Consider the following 18,407-nt stretch of genomic DNA (forward strand, 5'->3'; position numbering starts at 1 on the left):
AAGTCTGTTATTCCTTTATTCAAATGAACACCACTAAATCGTCGGTAGTGGCAAAGTCTGAGGTGCTGATGTCATCTGTTATGAGAAGGTGCTAGTGGATAATATAATATGGGGTAGGTTTAGTTACTGGCATACTAAACCAGAGATGTCTGGTGTTTGTCTGATGAAATGAGAATAATGTCTCTATTGCCATTTCATAGACATCTCAGTCAATACAACTCCTGTTAATTGACAGATTCTCTCAGTGCTGCTTCAAGAGGCCAAGGATCTTTAGATTGTATGTTCTATCTGTAGATGCATCTAATTCAAAATAAATGTAACAATTGCTGGTTCAAATATATAAAGAAATAGATCTACTGCTGCTGCCTCTCTCTGTCTGTAGTCAGTCACCACTCTGTAGTCTTGCTCAAAGTCCCGTGCACAGGACTTGCAGGTCAGGAGTAATAGCCCATCAACAAGGTGTACAAATGCAATGAAAGTTCCCTTTGTTTATCGCCATTTAACTATTTTTGGAGTTTGTGTTGTAAGTTTTGACTCGAAGATTTTTCCATTTCACTGCAAGTGAAAATCGTTTGCACATCTGCCTGGAAAAACAAAACAAACAACATTCCTATCTGAAGGGGTTGTGTCTACAAAAAGTGTTTTTTCCCCAGCAGAAAACAGCAGGCTCTTTCTGAAAAAGCCCAGCTTGGAGCGCTTTAGAGGCACAGCTGAGCTTTGGTTGTGTCTGGTTGCTATGCTACGGAATATTTGCAAAGGGTTAAAATGTTGGCACATGGTTGAGTACTACTGCTCTGGATGAAGCATGAGAGGATGGACCTGCTGGATGTGGCTGATGAGATGTTGTGGGCGATGAAACATCTCGGCGGGTACCATCGTTTTGTTCAGATCAACTTTATTATCCCACACAGTGAAATGCATTTGGTCGAGTGCTCCGGACATGAGGACACCATACACATCCAAGTAAAAACAATAAAACCAATAGCATACAAAACAGCAAGGATATTTGTCCCGCCCCTCCTCCACTGTGATTGGACGGCTGGGTAAAAATTGTGGAAGCGAAGCGTTTCACCCAAAGTTGAACATCGTGTCACACAGACATGGGTTGACGGGGAATCGTGACACGGTGTCACAATCTTTGTATGATATCTTAAGAAAAGTCATTTTTTGTGCGTTTTCCTATACAAAAGCCAGCAACACGTGTCAATTTCAGCTTGTTATGCATACGGCCTTTTCAAAATAAACTTCTGTCTTCACAAAAGAACCTCTGTGCTGTTACTGAAGTACACAAGTTACGTGAGGAATCAATAACACTGACTACGCGTTTCACATGGGTGGCTGTAAGGTCTCTAGTTGTCGGACCCATCGCCCTCCTCTCCCACATGCCCTGCGTGGGCTTTTCATTGTTTATTACATGGATAACATACAAGAACATTTCGTTGGATATCTACGAATTACGTTGCATTATTTTTCGCAGGTATAGCTACGAATGCTGGGTGAGGGATTTTTTCCTGTATGTGAGGACTGGGACAGAGGATGTTGTATGCTGTAGCCTACAGATTGTAAAGCGCTCTGAGGCAAATTTGTGATTTTGGGAGAAACCAAGTCACGGTGAAATAAATCACCTGTACACCCCACGGGTAAAATTTCATATAGGAGCTGCTGCGCCAGAGGCCTGGCTGTGTGGATGGCGATGACGGTCAGTTGGTTCACTACCATTGACATACATTTCTCAACAACTATTTGATTGATTGATCTTAAACATTACAAAGAGACATTTGTGGTCCCCAGAGGATGAATCCTAATGACTTCCGTGATCTCCATTTACTCTATTAAACTGAACCAATTTTTGTAAATATATGTATGTAGAAAAAAACATGTCCACCATGCAGAATGGACTTTAATATCATGAAAATCTAAGTAAAATACAACCTTTATTTATTTTTTTAATCAGCGCCCACGTGAATGACGCAGCTGATGACAAACTGCAAGATTACTTGTGGACTCAAGTGTCCACACCTCCTCGCGTCCAGCGTATAGCCTACACTCCTATAATGAGCCCGGGCGCCGCGCAAGAGGTGGGCGGGCTTGCCTTCCCTTTTATGGTCCTTGTTTCCTCCCTGGAAGCCTCAGTTGTGATGAGGAGCGGAGAGCAGAGCCCAGCACATCACGCTCCGCGCTCCATCCTCCAGCTCCTTTCTCCGCAGAAACGACGGTGATCAATATGAAATAAGCAGAGTCGCCACTCTCGTTACATACAGAGGATTTGTATCCCCCAAGGGGTGGTGTTTTTTATTACCTCTAGTTTTTCTTTTTTTTCTCGCCGATCAGTCTCTGGAATGGTCCGCGTTTTTCTCTCCGGGGTCGTTTCCACTTCAGCATGGGTACTGCGGTGTCCAAAAGGAAGAACCTGAGGAGCGATGCGATATCTTCCGTGGCCGCAAAAGTCAGGTGAGTGTGGGTTGGTGATCGCGGCACCTCTCGGTGTGTGTGTGTGTGTGTGTGGGGGGGGGGGGGGCGCGCTGGGTCAAACGCGCTCTGGAGCCGCTCTGGAGGGCAGAGTTCAAAGAGCTGCTGCTGCCTCCAAACTAGAGTCCACACTTTAATACGATTTTTGACAAATTACACTTTACACTATTACTAATAGCTTCTACTTTATAAAATATACATTGTGATAGTATTCCCACATAAAACTCCTCCATCTGTACACAGAGTTCTGGTGCCACAGTTTTCACTATGTTTCTGGCTTCTCTTTCCGTGGGTTCTTTCAAGTACACGATAAATATAATTCATTCATCTTCCCTGAAAGTACAAGACATCATCCTGACGTTGAAGCTGGTTTCACACACAAGTCATTTGGCTCAAAGAAACCCTTTTCATAAGCTATTCATTGCCTCTTTTTGTGATTAATATGCCCCTGTGTTATATTATCAGGAAAATCAAACCAATAGTCTGCTTTAATATGTGACAAAACAATACTTTTGGATAAGGCACTTTGAACTCTGGGTAATGGAAAATTCCATAGATATTTTCTGACATTTTTTTCTAACCTATTTGTTCAGTTATCTGCAGATGAATCAATAGTGTAAATAATCACGAGTAGCTTGCAAAACATGATTAAGTAAATATATGTTTTACACAAGACATTCGTTTTAGACTACACACATAAAAAAACGATAATCTTGTGTAAAATATTGCATTTTATCATATCTGGATTGGAATTGAGCTGGGCTGCAAGGTGGTTAGCACTGTCACCTCTCAGCAAAAGGGACCGGGGTTCCATTCCCGGGCCGCACGGCTCTGCTCTGTATAGTTTGCACGTTCTCCCTGTGTGAGTGTGGGTTTACTTCAGCTTCCTCCAATGGTCCAAAGACATGCAGCTTAGGTTAATAGATGACTCTAAATTGCCTGTTGGTGTGAATGTGAGCATGAGTGGTTCTCTGTGTCAGCACTGTTATAGTCTGGCGACCTGTCAAGGTCCCCCCCCCCCCCCCCCCCCCTCCCGGACAGATTACGGATAATGGAATGGATTGAATATAGCTCTGTTGCTCTGTATGTCCCTCTACATAAAAACTACACATTTATGATGTTCACTGCGACGTGCATAATAATGACCTGAGGAACAACTTTGTGCTGTTGTTGCATGCGGTGTATCTGCAGCCAGAGAGCATATAGTCCCTTTTACTTTACACATCCATCTACTCTGCAGCCTTTCATCTGGACTCACCGAACTTTGACTAATTCTAATGGCGTTTATGAGTCATGCCATAAAAGGTCTCCGTGTCCCGGCTGTAGGGATCAGCGCGTCGTCCGTCCGAAGGCCGCGGGGCAGGGTGACTAATGTTCTCTCGTCTGCGTCGCCCCCACTCGCTGACCTCAGAGGCCACAACGCAGACGACTGAAGCACATCCGCTGTCAGTCGTATGTGCACACACCTACTTCCTGATCCTGTGCACAGCTACTCTGCAGTGAAATACGCTCTAGCGCACACCAAATGACCTTTACGTGCTGCTTACACAGTCGTCGCCACCATGCTCCCCTTTGCGCACACAACTCTATTCGTCTCTGTCTTCCCCTTGTGCTGTTTATCTGTTTGTCACCTCCTGCTTCGCTTCGCTCTCTTTTTGTCACACCAGCTTTGCATAAATATGGCCGGTCTCGTGTTTCCCGCTCTATCAGCCAATCGAAGGAGTTTAACGGCGAACAAATAGCTGCTCTCCTGATTCCAGTCCGAGCATAGCCGGGATTAGCGATGTCCTGAGCCTGCCGGATGATCTGAGTTCATCTGGTGCGCGGTGAATGATTTGTTTCACCTCTCGGAAAAGCAGGTTTTAGGTCTGCATCCAAAGTGAACTGGGTTTTTGGAAATATATATCTATATACAGTGACATGCAGACTCCAGAAGATATAGTTCTTATGTACATGAGGTGACAACAGGGAGAGCAACCAAGCCAGATCAAATTAGAAAAATGGATCCCGGTGATACTTTTGACACTGAAGAGGGAGAAAATGATGAGCCCTCTGGGAACAGGCGAGAATGAGGAGACATCACAGCCAGTGGTGAGAGCTGGAGCTGGGGGGAGAGTGGCCAACGGGTCTAAATTCGCCACTTTAATCTCAGAAAATATCCACGTTTTTTTTATTCGTAGATTTAGTACTCCTACCCTACATCGGCCCAGATGTGGTCCATCATAATGCTAATGTTTGAACAGTCTCGACACTGGTTGTGTTTTAATGCACTAAGAGGATTATGCAAAGGTTAAAAGGTTGATTAAAGCCTTTTACTGTGCACTTGATTGTATGTACTTAATGTCTCTGTTTTAAGGGAAGTTGGGGGAACATGAGTTTTCTTTTATGCACTGTGCCTGCAGCACTTAGTGATGGCCCAAACCTCCTCCCTGTGCAGTTTCTGACAAATCTTTGTAGTACAAGCAAAGACCATAACCACATAATAGGAAAGATTACAACACTTCAGAGCTACAGTCGCATTTAATATTTGAAGAATGTTTGAGTCACTTTAGAAAGGAATTGCACAGCACAACAGTTTCCGGGCATTAATAGATTCCACTTCGGTGAAAATGTGATTTCATGGCCTCTTTCCCACAAGACCGTGTGACCAGCAACGACCCCGTCCCCATCACTGCACAGATTAGCTCCAGCCATGGTCCAGTGTGGCTGTTAGCTAAACATCTGGGTCCCCTCTCCAGAACATAAACCTGTCACAATCACAATAATGGAAAACCATAACTGAGACACAAATATGATTTTTAAACCCGGCAGAGCGGATGGATATTTGGTGCTGTAATGATGTTATGGCGTGTTGGCTTTATTGCAGCACGTCTTCATTATTTGATGCAGTGAAGAGAAACCTAAAAAAGAGAGAGAGGCCTAAGTTTTCACACTGAACCCATGGGTGCAGAAGGAAGGGTATGGAAAGAAAGTAGGCTGGGCCTGCCCAGGGATTACATTAACTATTTACAATTAAGTCAAAAGTTTCCATACACTTGTAGCGACATGGTTTCCTAGTAGGATGGTTTTCAGGGCAGTCCCAACACGTTCTCTCTCCCATACTGTCAAATACCAATGCTTATAAATATTTTTAAACGGAAACTAAAAACTGATCTATTCAGTCTTGCTTAATAATAATTGGTAATGGTGTTAATAATTTTAAGTTTTTTAAATTCTTTTTGCTTATTATTGCATCTGATTTTTTAGTGTCTTATGTGTTTTCATGTGATGGTTTTAGTATTTATTAGTGCTGGGCAACGATCGCATGATTTTTCTGCGATTAATCGTATTGTTATGCACAAAATTCAATAATGAATTCAAAAGTAGTGTATTGCGCACTTTTATTTAAAAAGTACTCCTATATGAACAAAAGTGCAATAATATTTGGTTGGCAAACACTTTAGACAAATAAGGTGCTTTTTAACAGCAGTATTCCCTTTACACAGTAGTAGTTAAAATACAGTTATAATGATTCTGATAATAAATATTCAGCACAGCAATAGATGTTCACAACTTTATTTTCATGTGTGTAATAGATGTAATTTGAAATATACACCTTGAAAACTGTAAACCTATTTACGTCATGTTTTTATGTTTGTTAAATTCTCAGTAGCGATAACTAAATGATTTGCTTATTATACATATTCCAAACAAAAATACTTTAAAAACTAAATTTTTTTTTTTTAAATTAATCATTTATTTTTTGCTTTTTTTGGTATTTTGGTCAGACACATATGCAACGCTGATTAGCGTGTAATATGTGTGGTATTTGTTAGAAATGTACATTGGTACATCACGGGTGATAAGAAGCTGTACTTGGAGGGACTTAGGACCCAGGGGAATGTAGGTGAAGGAAACAGCAAGAGACGGAAGAGACGCCACACAAACAGCTGTTCACCGCTCACTGCCCAGTTCTTGTGTTAAAAATGTCCGCTTAATAATAATTAAAAAAACTGCGTTAACGCACAATAAAATAATTGTCGGCGTTAATTATTGAATGCGTTAACGCGATAATAACGTGTTAACTTGCCCAGCCCTAGTATTTATACATATTTTATTTCTTATTTTATGTCGCTCTAATTTTACTTACCGTCTCTCCATTTTCGTCTTGTTTGCGTATTGTCAATTATTTGGAAAGCAATGCATTGGATTTGTGTGACAGGTGCTATATATATTGAACTTGATTGATTGACTGAAACTATGAGGTCGAGGAGTCAGTTTTAGACGTGGCGCGGGCGGTGTGTCAGTTTCTGCTCGTTACATGCATAGTATCTTTTTAAACTAAACCTCCAACGTAGGTTCACTTGGTTTTCATGTTTACTTCAGCAACATAATACTTTGTGAGGTTTTTGCAACAAAAATACTTAGTTAGGCTTTAGAAAAGATTGTGGTTTGGGTAAAATAAGTCTGCTTGTTACACAACTGCTGTTATGTAATTACGTAAGTTACGTAACAAAACTAACATTGACTTGGTTTCACTTGGGACACGAACTGCGGTCACCTGGGTGAAAGTTTGTTTGACCAATCTAACCTATGCGGACTTCTCACTCATTCTACTACATCAGTTGCTCTGACTGTCGTTATAATGACCTGGATGGGTTTACATTGGAGTTAGTTAAAAGCCTAGTGCGTCTAATAGGGTGCCTCGGTTCATCGATATCAAGATGCCGAGGGCCACGGACCAAGCGGTGGTAGTTGACGGTTTGGGAAAGTGAGAACGGGTTGGCAATCCACATATCATTAATGGGATTAAGATTTGGACTTGGAAAGACTGTTCCAAAAGCGAAATTTGAATTTATTTAGCCACTCTAAAGCCCCTTTTAATGTGTGTTTTAATTGTGTATTATCGTCCTGTTGGAACACCTAAAGGCATCCGATATTTAAGTATTCAGCTGATGGTTTCTTATTTTCCTAAAGAACTCTGAGGTTGTCTTCCTTCTTCATCACTCTTTCCACTTTCTGAAATGCACCACAGCAAAACAGCCTTAGAACACGATACTACCACCATCGTTCTTGGCAGTAGGTAAGCACAGTGTTCTCAGCGTTGACTGCTTCCTTTATTTTTTCTCTGGTGTGTTTAGTATAGTGTAATGTTCAAGTCGCACAACTACTTTTATGGTCGATTCATTCCTTCATACAACAGCCGACAGGAAATGAGGGGGGGAGACCTTTATAGCACCCTTAAACTCCCCACTGTAACTAGATTAACAGCTGTTTTAGGTGAGGTATTTTTTTCCAGACAGACCATTAAAACATTGGAATAACTTTCCTGAAAAAACATCTGACATTGAATATTATTACAACACGTGCACTTTGAGGGAAACACCTCCAAGATATCAGAGATCCTTAGTAAAGGGTCAATAAATCATCTGCTGACCTTCGGTGATGACCAGAAGGATTGCCTTACCAATGAAGCGTGCCCACGCCATCCTCCTGAGCTAATGGATCCTTACCTGTTATTGACATTCTCATGAGAGAGGAGTAATCTAGTTAAAAAGAGCAGAGGTCAAACAAAAATGTCTAGTGAGAAGATGATTCGGTTTCCTCGATTTCTTTCAGTTCAGGCAATTTGGGAGCATCGTGAAACTCATAACCTGCCCAGCATCCAGAGAAATATATTATAGTCATTTATTGCCAAAGGGCAACAAAGCTCTTCCGTAGTGCCCCTTAGATAAAAGCCAACTTCAGCCCACAAATGGGTCTCACCCTGTCTGAACCCGAGTCCTGCCTCCTGTCTCTTTACACTTTACATATGTTTGTCTCCTTCCAGCACCTTTTGATGAATCCACTTATAGCCTCTTGGGAGATATGAGTAATTGCCTGACTCATGGCCTTTTGTTGTTGGTGGAGTGTGGCGGAGCAAGTGAAGTCGTCAGCCTTTCACAGTGTGCTGAAAGAGAGGCAGTGATGGTGTGGACGGTGGCACAGACAGATAACGAGCACAGGCCAGACTGGTGCTGTATAAATTCTTTAGTAGTATGGTTTCACAATATACAGTTTATCCATCCGGTAAATTGTTGATGGGAAATTGATTTGATTTATTATTCAGATAATGAAATTATAGCCGATAAATACAGCCGACAAATCAAAACATACGCAGTGGTAACATTCGTCTTAAAACAGCGAGAAAACATCGCTTGCCCTCCAGTCAGATAAGGAATGTAAATTGACATATAACCACTCAAAGCAGTTGAACTGTCAGACGAAGATTTAGAGATTCAGTTAGTTGAATTGTTAGTTGAGGACTGAGGTAAAAGCAGTTGAAATGTCAGTTGAAGAATAAGAAATTAACCCAGTAATTAATGCAGGTTACATTTCACTTAAAGAGATAGTTGCACTATGTTCACTGTAAATAGTTTAAACGGTGGTGTGTAAGCAGTGTAAGCGATTGAAATGTCATTAGTTGTCCCTTGTCTTGCGGATTTTTGAGACAAAAATAGCAAACTTAAATGCTTTTAAACTGAGCAACCTTGTTATCAGTATTTAAGGTTTTTGTTGAGTCAATTCATGTAAATAAAACTCTTAAAGGGACAGTGTGTATGATTTGGTGGTAACTAGTTGGGTGGTTGCAGATTGCAACCAACTGTATACCTCCCTTGCTGTGGTAACGTGAGCTGTTGAGTGAAAAACTCACTCAGGCCAACATTATCGGAGATTCACAAGCGTGTCGGATAACATGAAAGCCATAGATTGTATGTAAGTATCATCGTTACGTCATTGCGATTTTAAAGCCTGGAGTTTGGCATTTTTGGGTGTCGCCATCTTTGACTTGTTTCCGTCGCCCTTGTTTTTTGCAAGTGAACCAGTGAAGAGAAGTGACAAATTTTGGACTGAGGAGGAGTTATGTAGAAACACTATACGGTTGTGGTTGTGACCTGTCAATCACAAGGTAACAACTCCCTAAAGTATACGCTTTATGGTCTATTTGGCTCTAAAAGGACTATAATTTACTAAATGATCATCAAGCTGTATTGAAGAAGACTTGAAACTAGAGAATGAGACCATAAACTCACATTTACAATGTTTACTGAGTTAATAAATAAAGTGAGAAGTAGAGTCATTTTCTCATAGACTTCTATACAACCAGACTTATTTTTGCAACCAGAGGAATTGCCCCCTGATGGCCATGAATGAGAATGCAAGTTTAAGGCATTTCTGCATTGGCTGCAGTCTTCGGAACCAGATATTGCCCCCTGGTCAAAACACAAAAGGCTCTCTCTAGAGACAGTGTTTGGTTTGTCCGTTCTGGGCTACCGTAGATACATGGAGGTGCAATATGGCGGACTCCGTGAAGAGGACTTGCTCTCTATGTAGATATGAGGGGATCATTTTAAGCTCATGAAAACACAACAATTCTTACTTTTAGGGGATTATACATTAACGACAACATAGTTATGAATGTTATATTCCATTCTTACTAATAGATCCCTCAAAATGCTACACGCTGCCCCTCTATTTGCAGTATAAAAGAACATGAGACTCCCTTTATACTTCTCCTTGTTCAAGCAGCTGTTTATTTTTATTCCTCACAAATTAGTTTTTGTCTGACAACCTCAATGGCCAGAGGAAAAAAAATATTTTTCAATAATGCAACTTAATTAAGATCTATAGCTTCAAGTTAAGCGAGATGTAACATATGATTCCGTGCCATATTTTAATGCTTTATTTTACCTTCTGTTCAGCCATTTCTTTCCTTCTCCTCTCCCTCTCCACTTTACTGATTTCTCTTTTCCTCCAGAGGCCAAAGTCAGTTTTCCTTAATAACATAACTATGTAGGCTATAATGATTCCCTGCTAACGAAGCAGGGAGGTGAGCAGCAAGATGGCCGTGCAGTGCCCTCATTGATCTGACCAATTATGGTCTGTATCACTGATCAGCACCCAGTGAGCGGATGGAACATGGAGGGCACAGCGGGGTCGAAACAAATGGAGCTGCTTGTGCAGGCTGCACTCATCTCAGAGCCTGTCACAGTGAGGCAATACACCCACAGTCTACATGATGACACAGCATCGTTTTAAAGAAAAATAGGTGCTGTATCAGTTACAGTATATTGCTTCCACGATACATTTAGGCTGATGTTGTCTTTTTATTGAATATCAGACCATTGGTGTCATCGACTTCTGGTATGATTGATGTTTCTGCATGCAGCTACTAAAAAAAAAAAACTGGCTAGAAAACCTTTTACACATTTCGGTAACATATTCACCTGCTGAATAACAGTTTTTTTTTATGTCATTGTATATTTGAAGGTTTTAGGGAAATGAACCCCAGTACATCACATTGTTTTGTTATAGCAGCTGGTAGGCTCCAGACTAACCTTTTTCACAAAACCATCAAAAATTCAAAAACTATTTTTTTAGCATTAGCTGTTTCAATTATGTATTATAAGCTGCTTAAAGCTGTTAGAAAGTTAAACAGGCCGTTATTCCTTCTCTAATATATATTTTGTATTGCTGTGAAAACATCTCCTTCAATTAAATGCATTTATTCAAGTTTCTTGCCAAAAACGTTTTTTTTTTTTTACAAGATACATTTGAACACACCATGACAACCATATAATCTACCTTCGCCCAATACTCATTTTAACTGAGTAGAGCTTGAACTCATCATTGTGTAACTCAATGCAAACTCCGTTAACATTAGCTGCCATTCGGCTGCCAGCAGCTAACGCTAACTAACTATCCTCCTGCCAACTATCTGCCACCAACATGTTTTACTTTGGTTTAGTGCGGTATCATGCACCTGAGCAGCCACAAGTGGATCAAACCCACTAAGTGCAGTGATTGCATTGACATGACTTGAATATGCTTTTGGGACCATACTTCACCTTTTTGTATACGCTGTGTATGTACTAACTACGTCTTCCCTTCAATTCATGAGGAAAACTTTGCTTTTCTCACATGTCTCTTAAGTAAATGGGGGACGCATTAACCAACAGCAAAACTACATCAGACATCTAGGAGAGAGAGAAAACCAGTTGCTTTGTGTACCCACCTGTACATCAAAACCTGTTGGGTGCTCTTGGAACACAACAGAATAACACTCTAAGATTTTGGAGCGGCTGGACTGCCTTCCTTTTCATCCTGTATCAAAAATCTAAATACAAACTGTCACAGGTCTATGCTCACAACCATTTCGTTCGTACAATCCAAACAGTGTAGATGTTGCACAACCACTTATTTACTCGCATTCCCATCTCCAAAATGCCAACCTAACTACACTGATACACGCATGCTTGAGGCAACCATGTACTCACGGTGTACTTGCACTCACTAAAGCCTAGACGCAGAAAACACACGGGGACATGCGGGCAATAGCAAAACCACTCAGTCAAACTAGCGGAAGACGTCTTTATTGTTGTATCTGTACCGCTGAGGCTCTTCTGTTTGCTCCTCCAGCTCCACTAGTGTGCAGTGAGACATGAATGTGTCCCCTTCACCCTGCATCATCCCTGTGGGCCTCACATATACATTCATCCCACTCCTGGCACATGGCATCATCTAGTTTCTAGACCATACGTCTTCTCTCTCTGCCCCCCCCCCCCCCCCCCCCCCCCCCCAAGGCTTATTTAATACTCTTTCCTTTACTTATTATGCCTCCCTTCTTCATCCCACTTCCCACTCCCTCCGTACTTTCTATTTCGGTCTTTGTGAACACATCTCCCTCATGTCACCGGGTTTCTTCTTCTCCCTCCCCCCTTCATGTCATGTCTGAAACAATACGGCGGGATTAAACTGGCGTGGCGAGACGAGGCAAAAGCCGTATGGAGCTCAGCAGAGTCCAACTGTGACGTATAATTCACGTGGTAAAAAACTCTCCGAGGCGCAAGTTTTGAGTTTTGGAAGTCTTCTAAATAAATGCGTTTAAAAACTCAGGCGACCTCGGCGATAAAGCTCATCCGATAATCGCGATGGCCCGAGGAGCATGTGGAGCCCTCGCTGTACGGGAGCGCGCATTAGTTTAGATCTGATGGGCAGGTGGCACCTTGCACTGCAGCCTTCGGTGTATGAATGTGTGCGTGAATGTTGACATGTATGCACAGCGCTTTGAGCGGATGGAAGACTAGAAAGGCGCTGTATATTACCATTTTTTTGTAGCAACCATTAAACCTTCTTTGCAGCAAACATCTTGACAGCTCATAGCACAGGTGTTACGAAGAACATTAACGATGGCTTTGTTCCAAATAGCTGCTCCAGTTTCGGGGTCCTGGTATTGTGCACTGGCACGCCTTTGGCACTTAAAGTTACAGTGAGGAACTTGCAACTGCTTATGAAACAGTCTCAATTTATTACTGGTGCCTCTTTACTACCTACATAAGTAAACGAGACAATCAGCAAGAAGATTAGCTATTTCTATAAAGTTATTCTTAGTGCTGGTCGTCGGTGCTACCGGGTCGGATTCTGCGAGAGATCAGAGGGCCTCTACCAGACCAGGCACCCAGGACAGACCCAGATCCGGCTTGCTGCTGGCCAGGAGCAGAGTTTGGCCTATAGCTGCTCCGCTGGGAGCCAAAACCAACACCAATGGTGCTAGAGGCCCAGGCCGAATTGCTAGGCCCGGTGGAGGGAAGGGAGGCACGGGCGAACCAGAACCATGACTGCATGGAGCAGACTGTTAGACCCTGGTGCCTGGAAACACTGCCATCCACAGGGGGAAAAGCTCTAAATAGAACAAAACCATCATTAATCGGCCGGCTTGCCTTCGACATGTTGAGAGCCGTTGAGAGGCAATCCAAATGCTTCCAGTCTCGGATCTTGCACCTTTCAGGAACTTCTCTATTCACTTTTCAGGGCCGATGGTCGCCTCCTGGACTTTACCTACAATACTTCATATTAATTCATTATTGATTGAATTAATTCATTCCATATTAACATGTAAAATGTACAACTATTTAACATCATATTTTGTGAAAATGAATGACTCTCAGCAAGTTGCTTGTAAAACGTAGTTTGAATAATTAGTTGATACGTTTCACTTAATGAAGAGTTTGGTCTTGTGTAAAGCACAGTTTAAAGCAGCAGTGCAGTGAAATTGCAGTCTTGATGCCACTTTTTCAGTCCGTCTCTGCTCTGCAAGCAGTGACGTTGTTTTGACATGGCTCTTACTCCCAGGTTAGTGTGGAATATTTATTGAAGCCGATAGATGGGAGATGATTGCTGCTTCTTCCATGTGCCTTCCTCCACAGCCTCCTCCTCTTCGTCTCCTCCATCATCTATGCTAGGAGAGGACATTTTTTACAGGGAGCACTGCACGTGCCGCTTAATATTTAATTACTTAAAGTGTCGTAGTCGGCAGGCATGTAGGCTACAGCAACAACACAGCACTTCCATTTCACTGCCCCACCCCCCCGAGATTCAGCCCTGTGTGCATGGAGAAAAGCGCAATGTGCGTGTGTGAAGCCCATTTTCTTTTTCTTTGCATGCTGCTCAACATGCACTCTGAGCATTGTGGGAGTCTGTCCATGTATCCGCGTGTGCAGATGGCAGGAATGCCAGGTCGAAGTAAGTGGGAGGAAAGTGATTACAGGCCTTACTCTTTCTCCATAGGTGTGTGTGTGTGGCCTATATCTTTCATGACGTTTACTACAAGTGTGTGGGTGTTTCAACAGGAGAAATCTGTATCTCACTATGAAACAAAGCCTTACACACTATAGTCCGACAGCTGATTGGACTGGATCTCATGCCAGCTACGGTGAACAATGAAGACTCTGGATATCACTATTCAAAGATTAGTTGGACTGAAATTCGAGTGCTCCTTAGTTTTTGTCCAAGAAAATATAAAGTACAGTATAAAGATACTGCAGCTATTGTGAGTCATTTTCCCACTTTTCAAATGTAGCACCCCAACACTCTAGAGAGTAGACCTAAGTTACCCTTTAAAACTGGAATAATGGGGTGTTTGGGTTCGGTATCCTAAGGTAGTTACCACGAAGGTTTACCTGATTTGGGTGACATTTATATTACCCTCCGAATAAACAAAAAAACTGTCAAACTTAGCAATAAATTAAATAACTGTCCACAGACATTTTTTTGGGGATGATTTTTTGCTCTCCCCATTTTGCTGGGGAGAGCAAGATGGCTGCCGAGGACAGGTGTGGTGTGTTGGGCTCCACACCAATCCTCTTATTTAACATTTTACTCCAGATTCTGTTTTAGCCGATAAAATGCTTCAACTCAAAGAAATACTTGAATCAAAGACAAGAATCAATTAAAAGGTACAGAGAAAATGGAGGTGTTTGGACACTGTTATTCTGCTTGTGGTTTTTGCTTGTTCCACCTGCTCAAGGCCTTTGTCTGGCTGGAAATCAATCAATTACTCCTGGACAATCTGCACTTTTGGTGTCAAGATGGTGGATGCTGGCAAAACTCTTGGCTGCCGCTCCGTACTTGATTGTTAAGTTTTGTTAAATTTTGCTGTTTAAATGGATCCCAACACTAAAAACCTGAACGATAAAGTTGAGCTGCTTGTTTGCGGCTAGATATTGCCGTCTACCATCCAATCTACTCAAACATCTTCACTGGATTAGCCACACCAGATCAACCTACCGTCTCCATCTGCCAAAGCTACCTCCGTGCTAGCCCCAGGACTCCCGGGTCTGGTCCACAGCGCTACATCGTCGTCCTGCTACTGGAGCTGTCGGTCTTCCCTGCCTGCCACATCGCTTGCCAACACGAGCGGCCTGCACGAGCACACCTGTTTACCCTGCCGGAATCTTTCCGTCCCAGCGTGGTTAGCAGGCTCGGGTTGGTCTTCTCCGCTAGCCACAGCCGCAACAGACCTCCATTTTGCGGGCAGGATCGTCCGGCTAACAGGCTGGCAGCCCCTCCAGGCCACCACTCCTTCCTCACCGGACTGTTGGCGTCTTGCCGCTGTTATGCTGTGGATCATCCCGTTGATACTCCTGGGACGCACATCGCTTCTCCTCTCACGGACAGCCGGCTCTTGGTCACCAGTGTTGGGTCTGGGCTAATGGTGGCATCTCACCTCTTACAGGATAAAAATGTTGGCCATAGCGCTCTGGTTCCTTCCTGTTCCTGCTGGACCGTCTGAGAAGTGAACGACTTCCAGCTGCTCCTCTTACCTTTTCTCTTCTGCCCTCCTCATCAGTGTCATCATCACTGGTGGCTGCTGTCCGTCCACTCCTGGGTTTGAGGAACAAGTAACCTTTTGCCTTATACTCACCATTCCCCAGCTTCCATTCCTGTCTTTTCTCTCCCTCTTCACTTTTCCTCGGACTTTCTTGCTTACCTGATGTAAATACCTGATGATTCTCTGACCACTCATTGTCCCACACAAGCTGTTTGTCCACTCTATCATAACGTTGCTCCAAGGGCAACATCTCTGTTTCCGTCATTGTTTGCCGATGTCTGCCACTCCTCAGTGATTCTTGGGCATCACTGGAGGGCCTTGTGGTCTCTCCTTCTCTGTCCCTCATTTGCCCTGGTTCGTCTTGGCCGCTCTCTGGAGTACTCATCTTCAGCTCTAACATATCCTCATCTTGGCTGACCCCATCACGGTCGTCCCCAGACCTGCAATCCTCTTCCCTCTCCACGTCCATATCCAATGTTCCCCCATTGACTCTGTACACAGGTGCTTGGATTGAGGGCTTTAAAAGTGAGGGATAGATTATTCTGCTCTTCTTTTTCACATACGGCGGGGGAGGTGAGGAAAGCTCAGTCTGTCCGTGTGCTTCTGTCAGCACTGACGGGTATACTGGAGTGCAGACAGGGGTGTTAGGTCTGGGAGTGGTGATGATTTTGAAGTCTGTCTCTTTCAGGACCTCAGGTAGTCCCACAGCATCTGGAGGGGTGGTCGGGTCGACAGCCTTCCAGTACGTGAGCAGACGCATGGTATCTGAGCACCTCTTTTCTTCCATGTTGAGGGCCCTTTTCCTACCGAATCTGTTCAAACGACTGGCTCCCACATGATCTGCAACGGCGTTGTTTTTAGCTTTTGCAGCTTCTCTCCACACTCTGCATCTGTGTTCAGCATTGGGGGCCGTCACTGTTGGAAACCACCCGTTCCTCTGCCATCTCTTCAGATATTTTCTCATCTTCTCCCATTCCTTTCCCCTCTCTTTGGGTACCGTTTGATCCTCCATTCTTTCTCTGGCTCTTCCCAGCATTTCCTGAGTATTTAGCGCGACCATTCTGTAGCCTAGGAGAGTTCAACGATATCTCCTATTTCAGCACTGACCGCGTTAAAAATTGATCTTTAAGAGCTATGTAAAATACACAAATGTTGTACCTAAATTAATCAATACTGGATATGTTAAGAAATCTTGAATTATAATTGAAATTAAAATCTCGGATCAAAATCTAAATTAAAATTGACATCAAAACTGAATTCAAATCCAAACCAAAGTCAATTAAACCTGAATTAGAATGCTAAATCGAAATTAAAAAATCGGAATGTAAATGCAATCAAAATTAAAATCTAAATCAAAATTTAATTCAAAATCTAAATCCAAATCCCAATTACAATGTAAATCAAACTCAGCAATTGGAAGTCAAAGTATTTAAATTCAAAACGAATTATTACCTGTACTCAAAAATATTCAATCAGAATTACCAATGCAAGTCAAACTGTTGAACTACAATTATAATCCACCACAGAAATTTAAACGCTCGATCAAAACCAACACTGCCAATCAGAATAATGAATAAAACTTAAGTTCAACAATTTAAGAAACACAACTGAGATTTTTAATGTTAGTTAGAATGCTGAATTAAAACTAAAGTCAGAATGTAGGCTTAAAGATCATAGACTCAAAGACAATGTATATTGGCATTTCTCTCTAACAAACTCTATTTTGTAAAATATGCACTAATCCACTGGGTGGCGTACCTCTGGTGATTTAAAACTACGCTGATTTATCAAACTATGCTGTATTTACCTCTAAACCACAAGTGTCGGATTTTATAGTACTAATGTAATTACAGATTCGAAACACTAGTTGGAGTTTCGGAATTCTCTAGGAATTACTCCTTCCGGCCGCTAGGCGGCTGAGTTTTTTTTTTTTTTCTATACTAACTTCGAAGCGTAACTTTGTAACAAAAGACTCCACTCACACGTTTCCCCACAAACTCAAACTTTATTTCCACTAGTACGTGCTCTGTCCCCTTCTAAAAATACACCGGTTGTTTTCTTTAGAAGCACCTTTCTTTTATATTCACAGTACAATAAGGTCCGGAGCAAGCTTAGCTAGCTCCTACATATACAAACGTTTTTGACACAGTCTCATTTCAACCTTTAAACGTATTTCAACACTGCTAGAACACAGACTAGATACACGTATTATTGGACTTATTGTCCTGTTTTATTCAACCTTAAGTCCTCTGGTTTAACTCGCTATTTAGCTTTACCAGGCCCAAAGATATCCGTGAACAATTCCCACGGGAGTTAGACTCGACCAGTTAAGGAATTATCACTTTTACCTCAGTTAAGCTCCACTAAATGCTTGTTATTCTACTTCTCTTAATTACCCACACGATGTCTATTTTAATACACGGCAAAGGCCCAACGAGAGAATCCCCGAGCGTCGGTGTCCCATGTAACAATGGATCCCCGGCCTCAGAAGCTAACCACCGCTAGCCTTAGCACTCCTAAACAGTAAGCCGATTTCGACCCGGGAATGCGAAAACCGGACCACTAAAAGCCGCCACTTAAAGACTCTCCCGGCCACACATCTCCAGTTACGCCGATCTCAAAACAAACTGTTTTTAAACAGTTAGCCTGCTGACCCAGTAGTACACGAGCTAGGCCAGAGAGACTCCCAGTCCATGCACACTAGTACCGCCGAGCAAACTAACCACTTATTTATTCCAATGTGGTAATTTTTCTTTTTATTACAGTGCTCGTAATATTAACCCTTAATCACAGCACTCGTAATATTCAC

At 42.5% G+C, this 18,407-nt stretch overlaps 1 protein-coding gene across 1 annotated transcript in view; it reads left to right on the forward strand.

The window, feature by feature from the left end:
- Window positions 1-2,067: 2,067 nt before the first annotated feature.
- nsmfb (NMDA receptor synaptonuclear signaling and neuronal migration factor b) overlaps window positions 2,068-18,407 on the forward strand; it is a 71,857-nt gene continuing 55,517 nt past the window's right edge. The window contains exon 1 of the mRNA XM_076099473.1: window positions 2,068-2,451. Coding sequence (XP_075955588.1) covers window positions 2,381-2,451 — 71 coding nt within the window. The 5' untranslated portion in view covers window positions 2,068-2,380. The remainder of the gene's footprint in view (window positions 2,452-18,407) is intronic.

The sequence above is a fragment of the Anarhichas minor genome, unplaced genomic scaffold (assembly GCF_050575085.1).
Source record: "Anarhichas minor isolate MPS153535 unplaced genomic scaffold, ASM5057508v1 ptg000025l, whole genome shotgun sequence".
Lineage (NCBI taxonomy): Eukaryota > Metazoa > Chordata > Actinopteri > Perciformes > Anarhichadidae > Anarhichas > Anarhichas minor.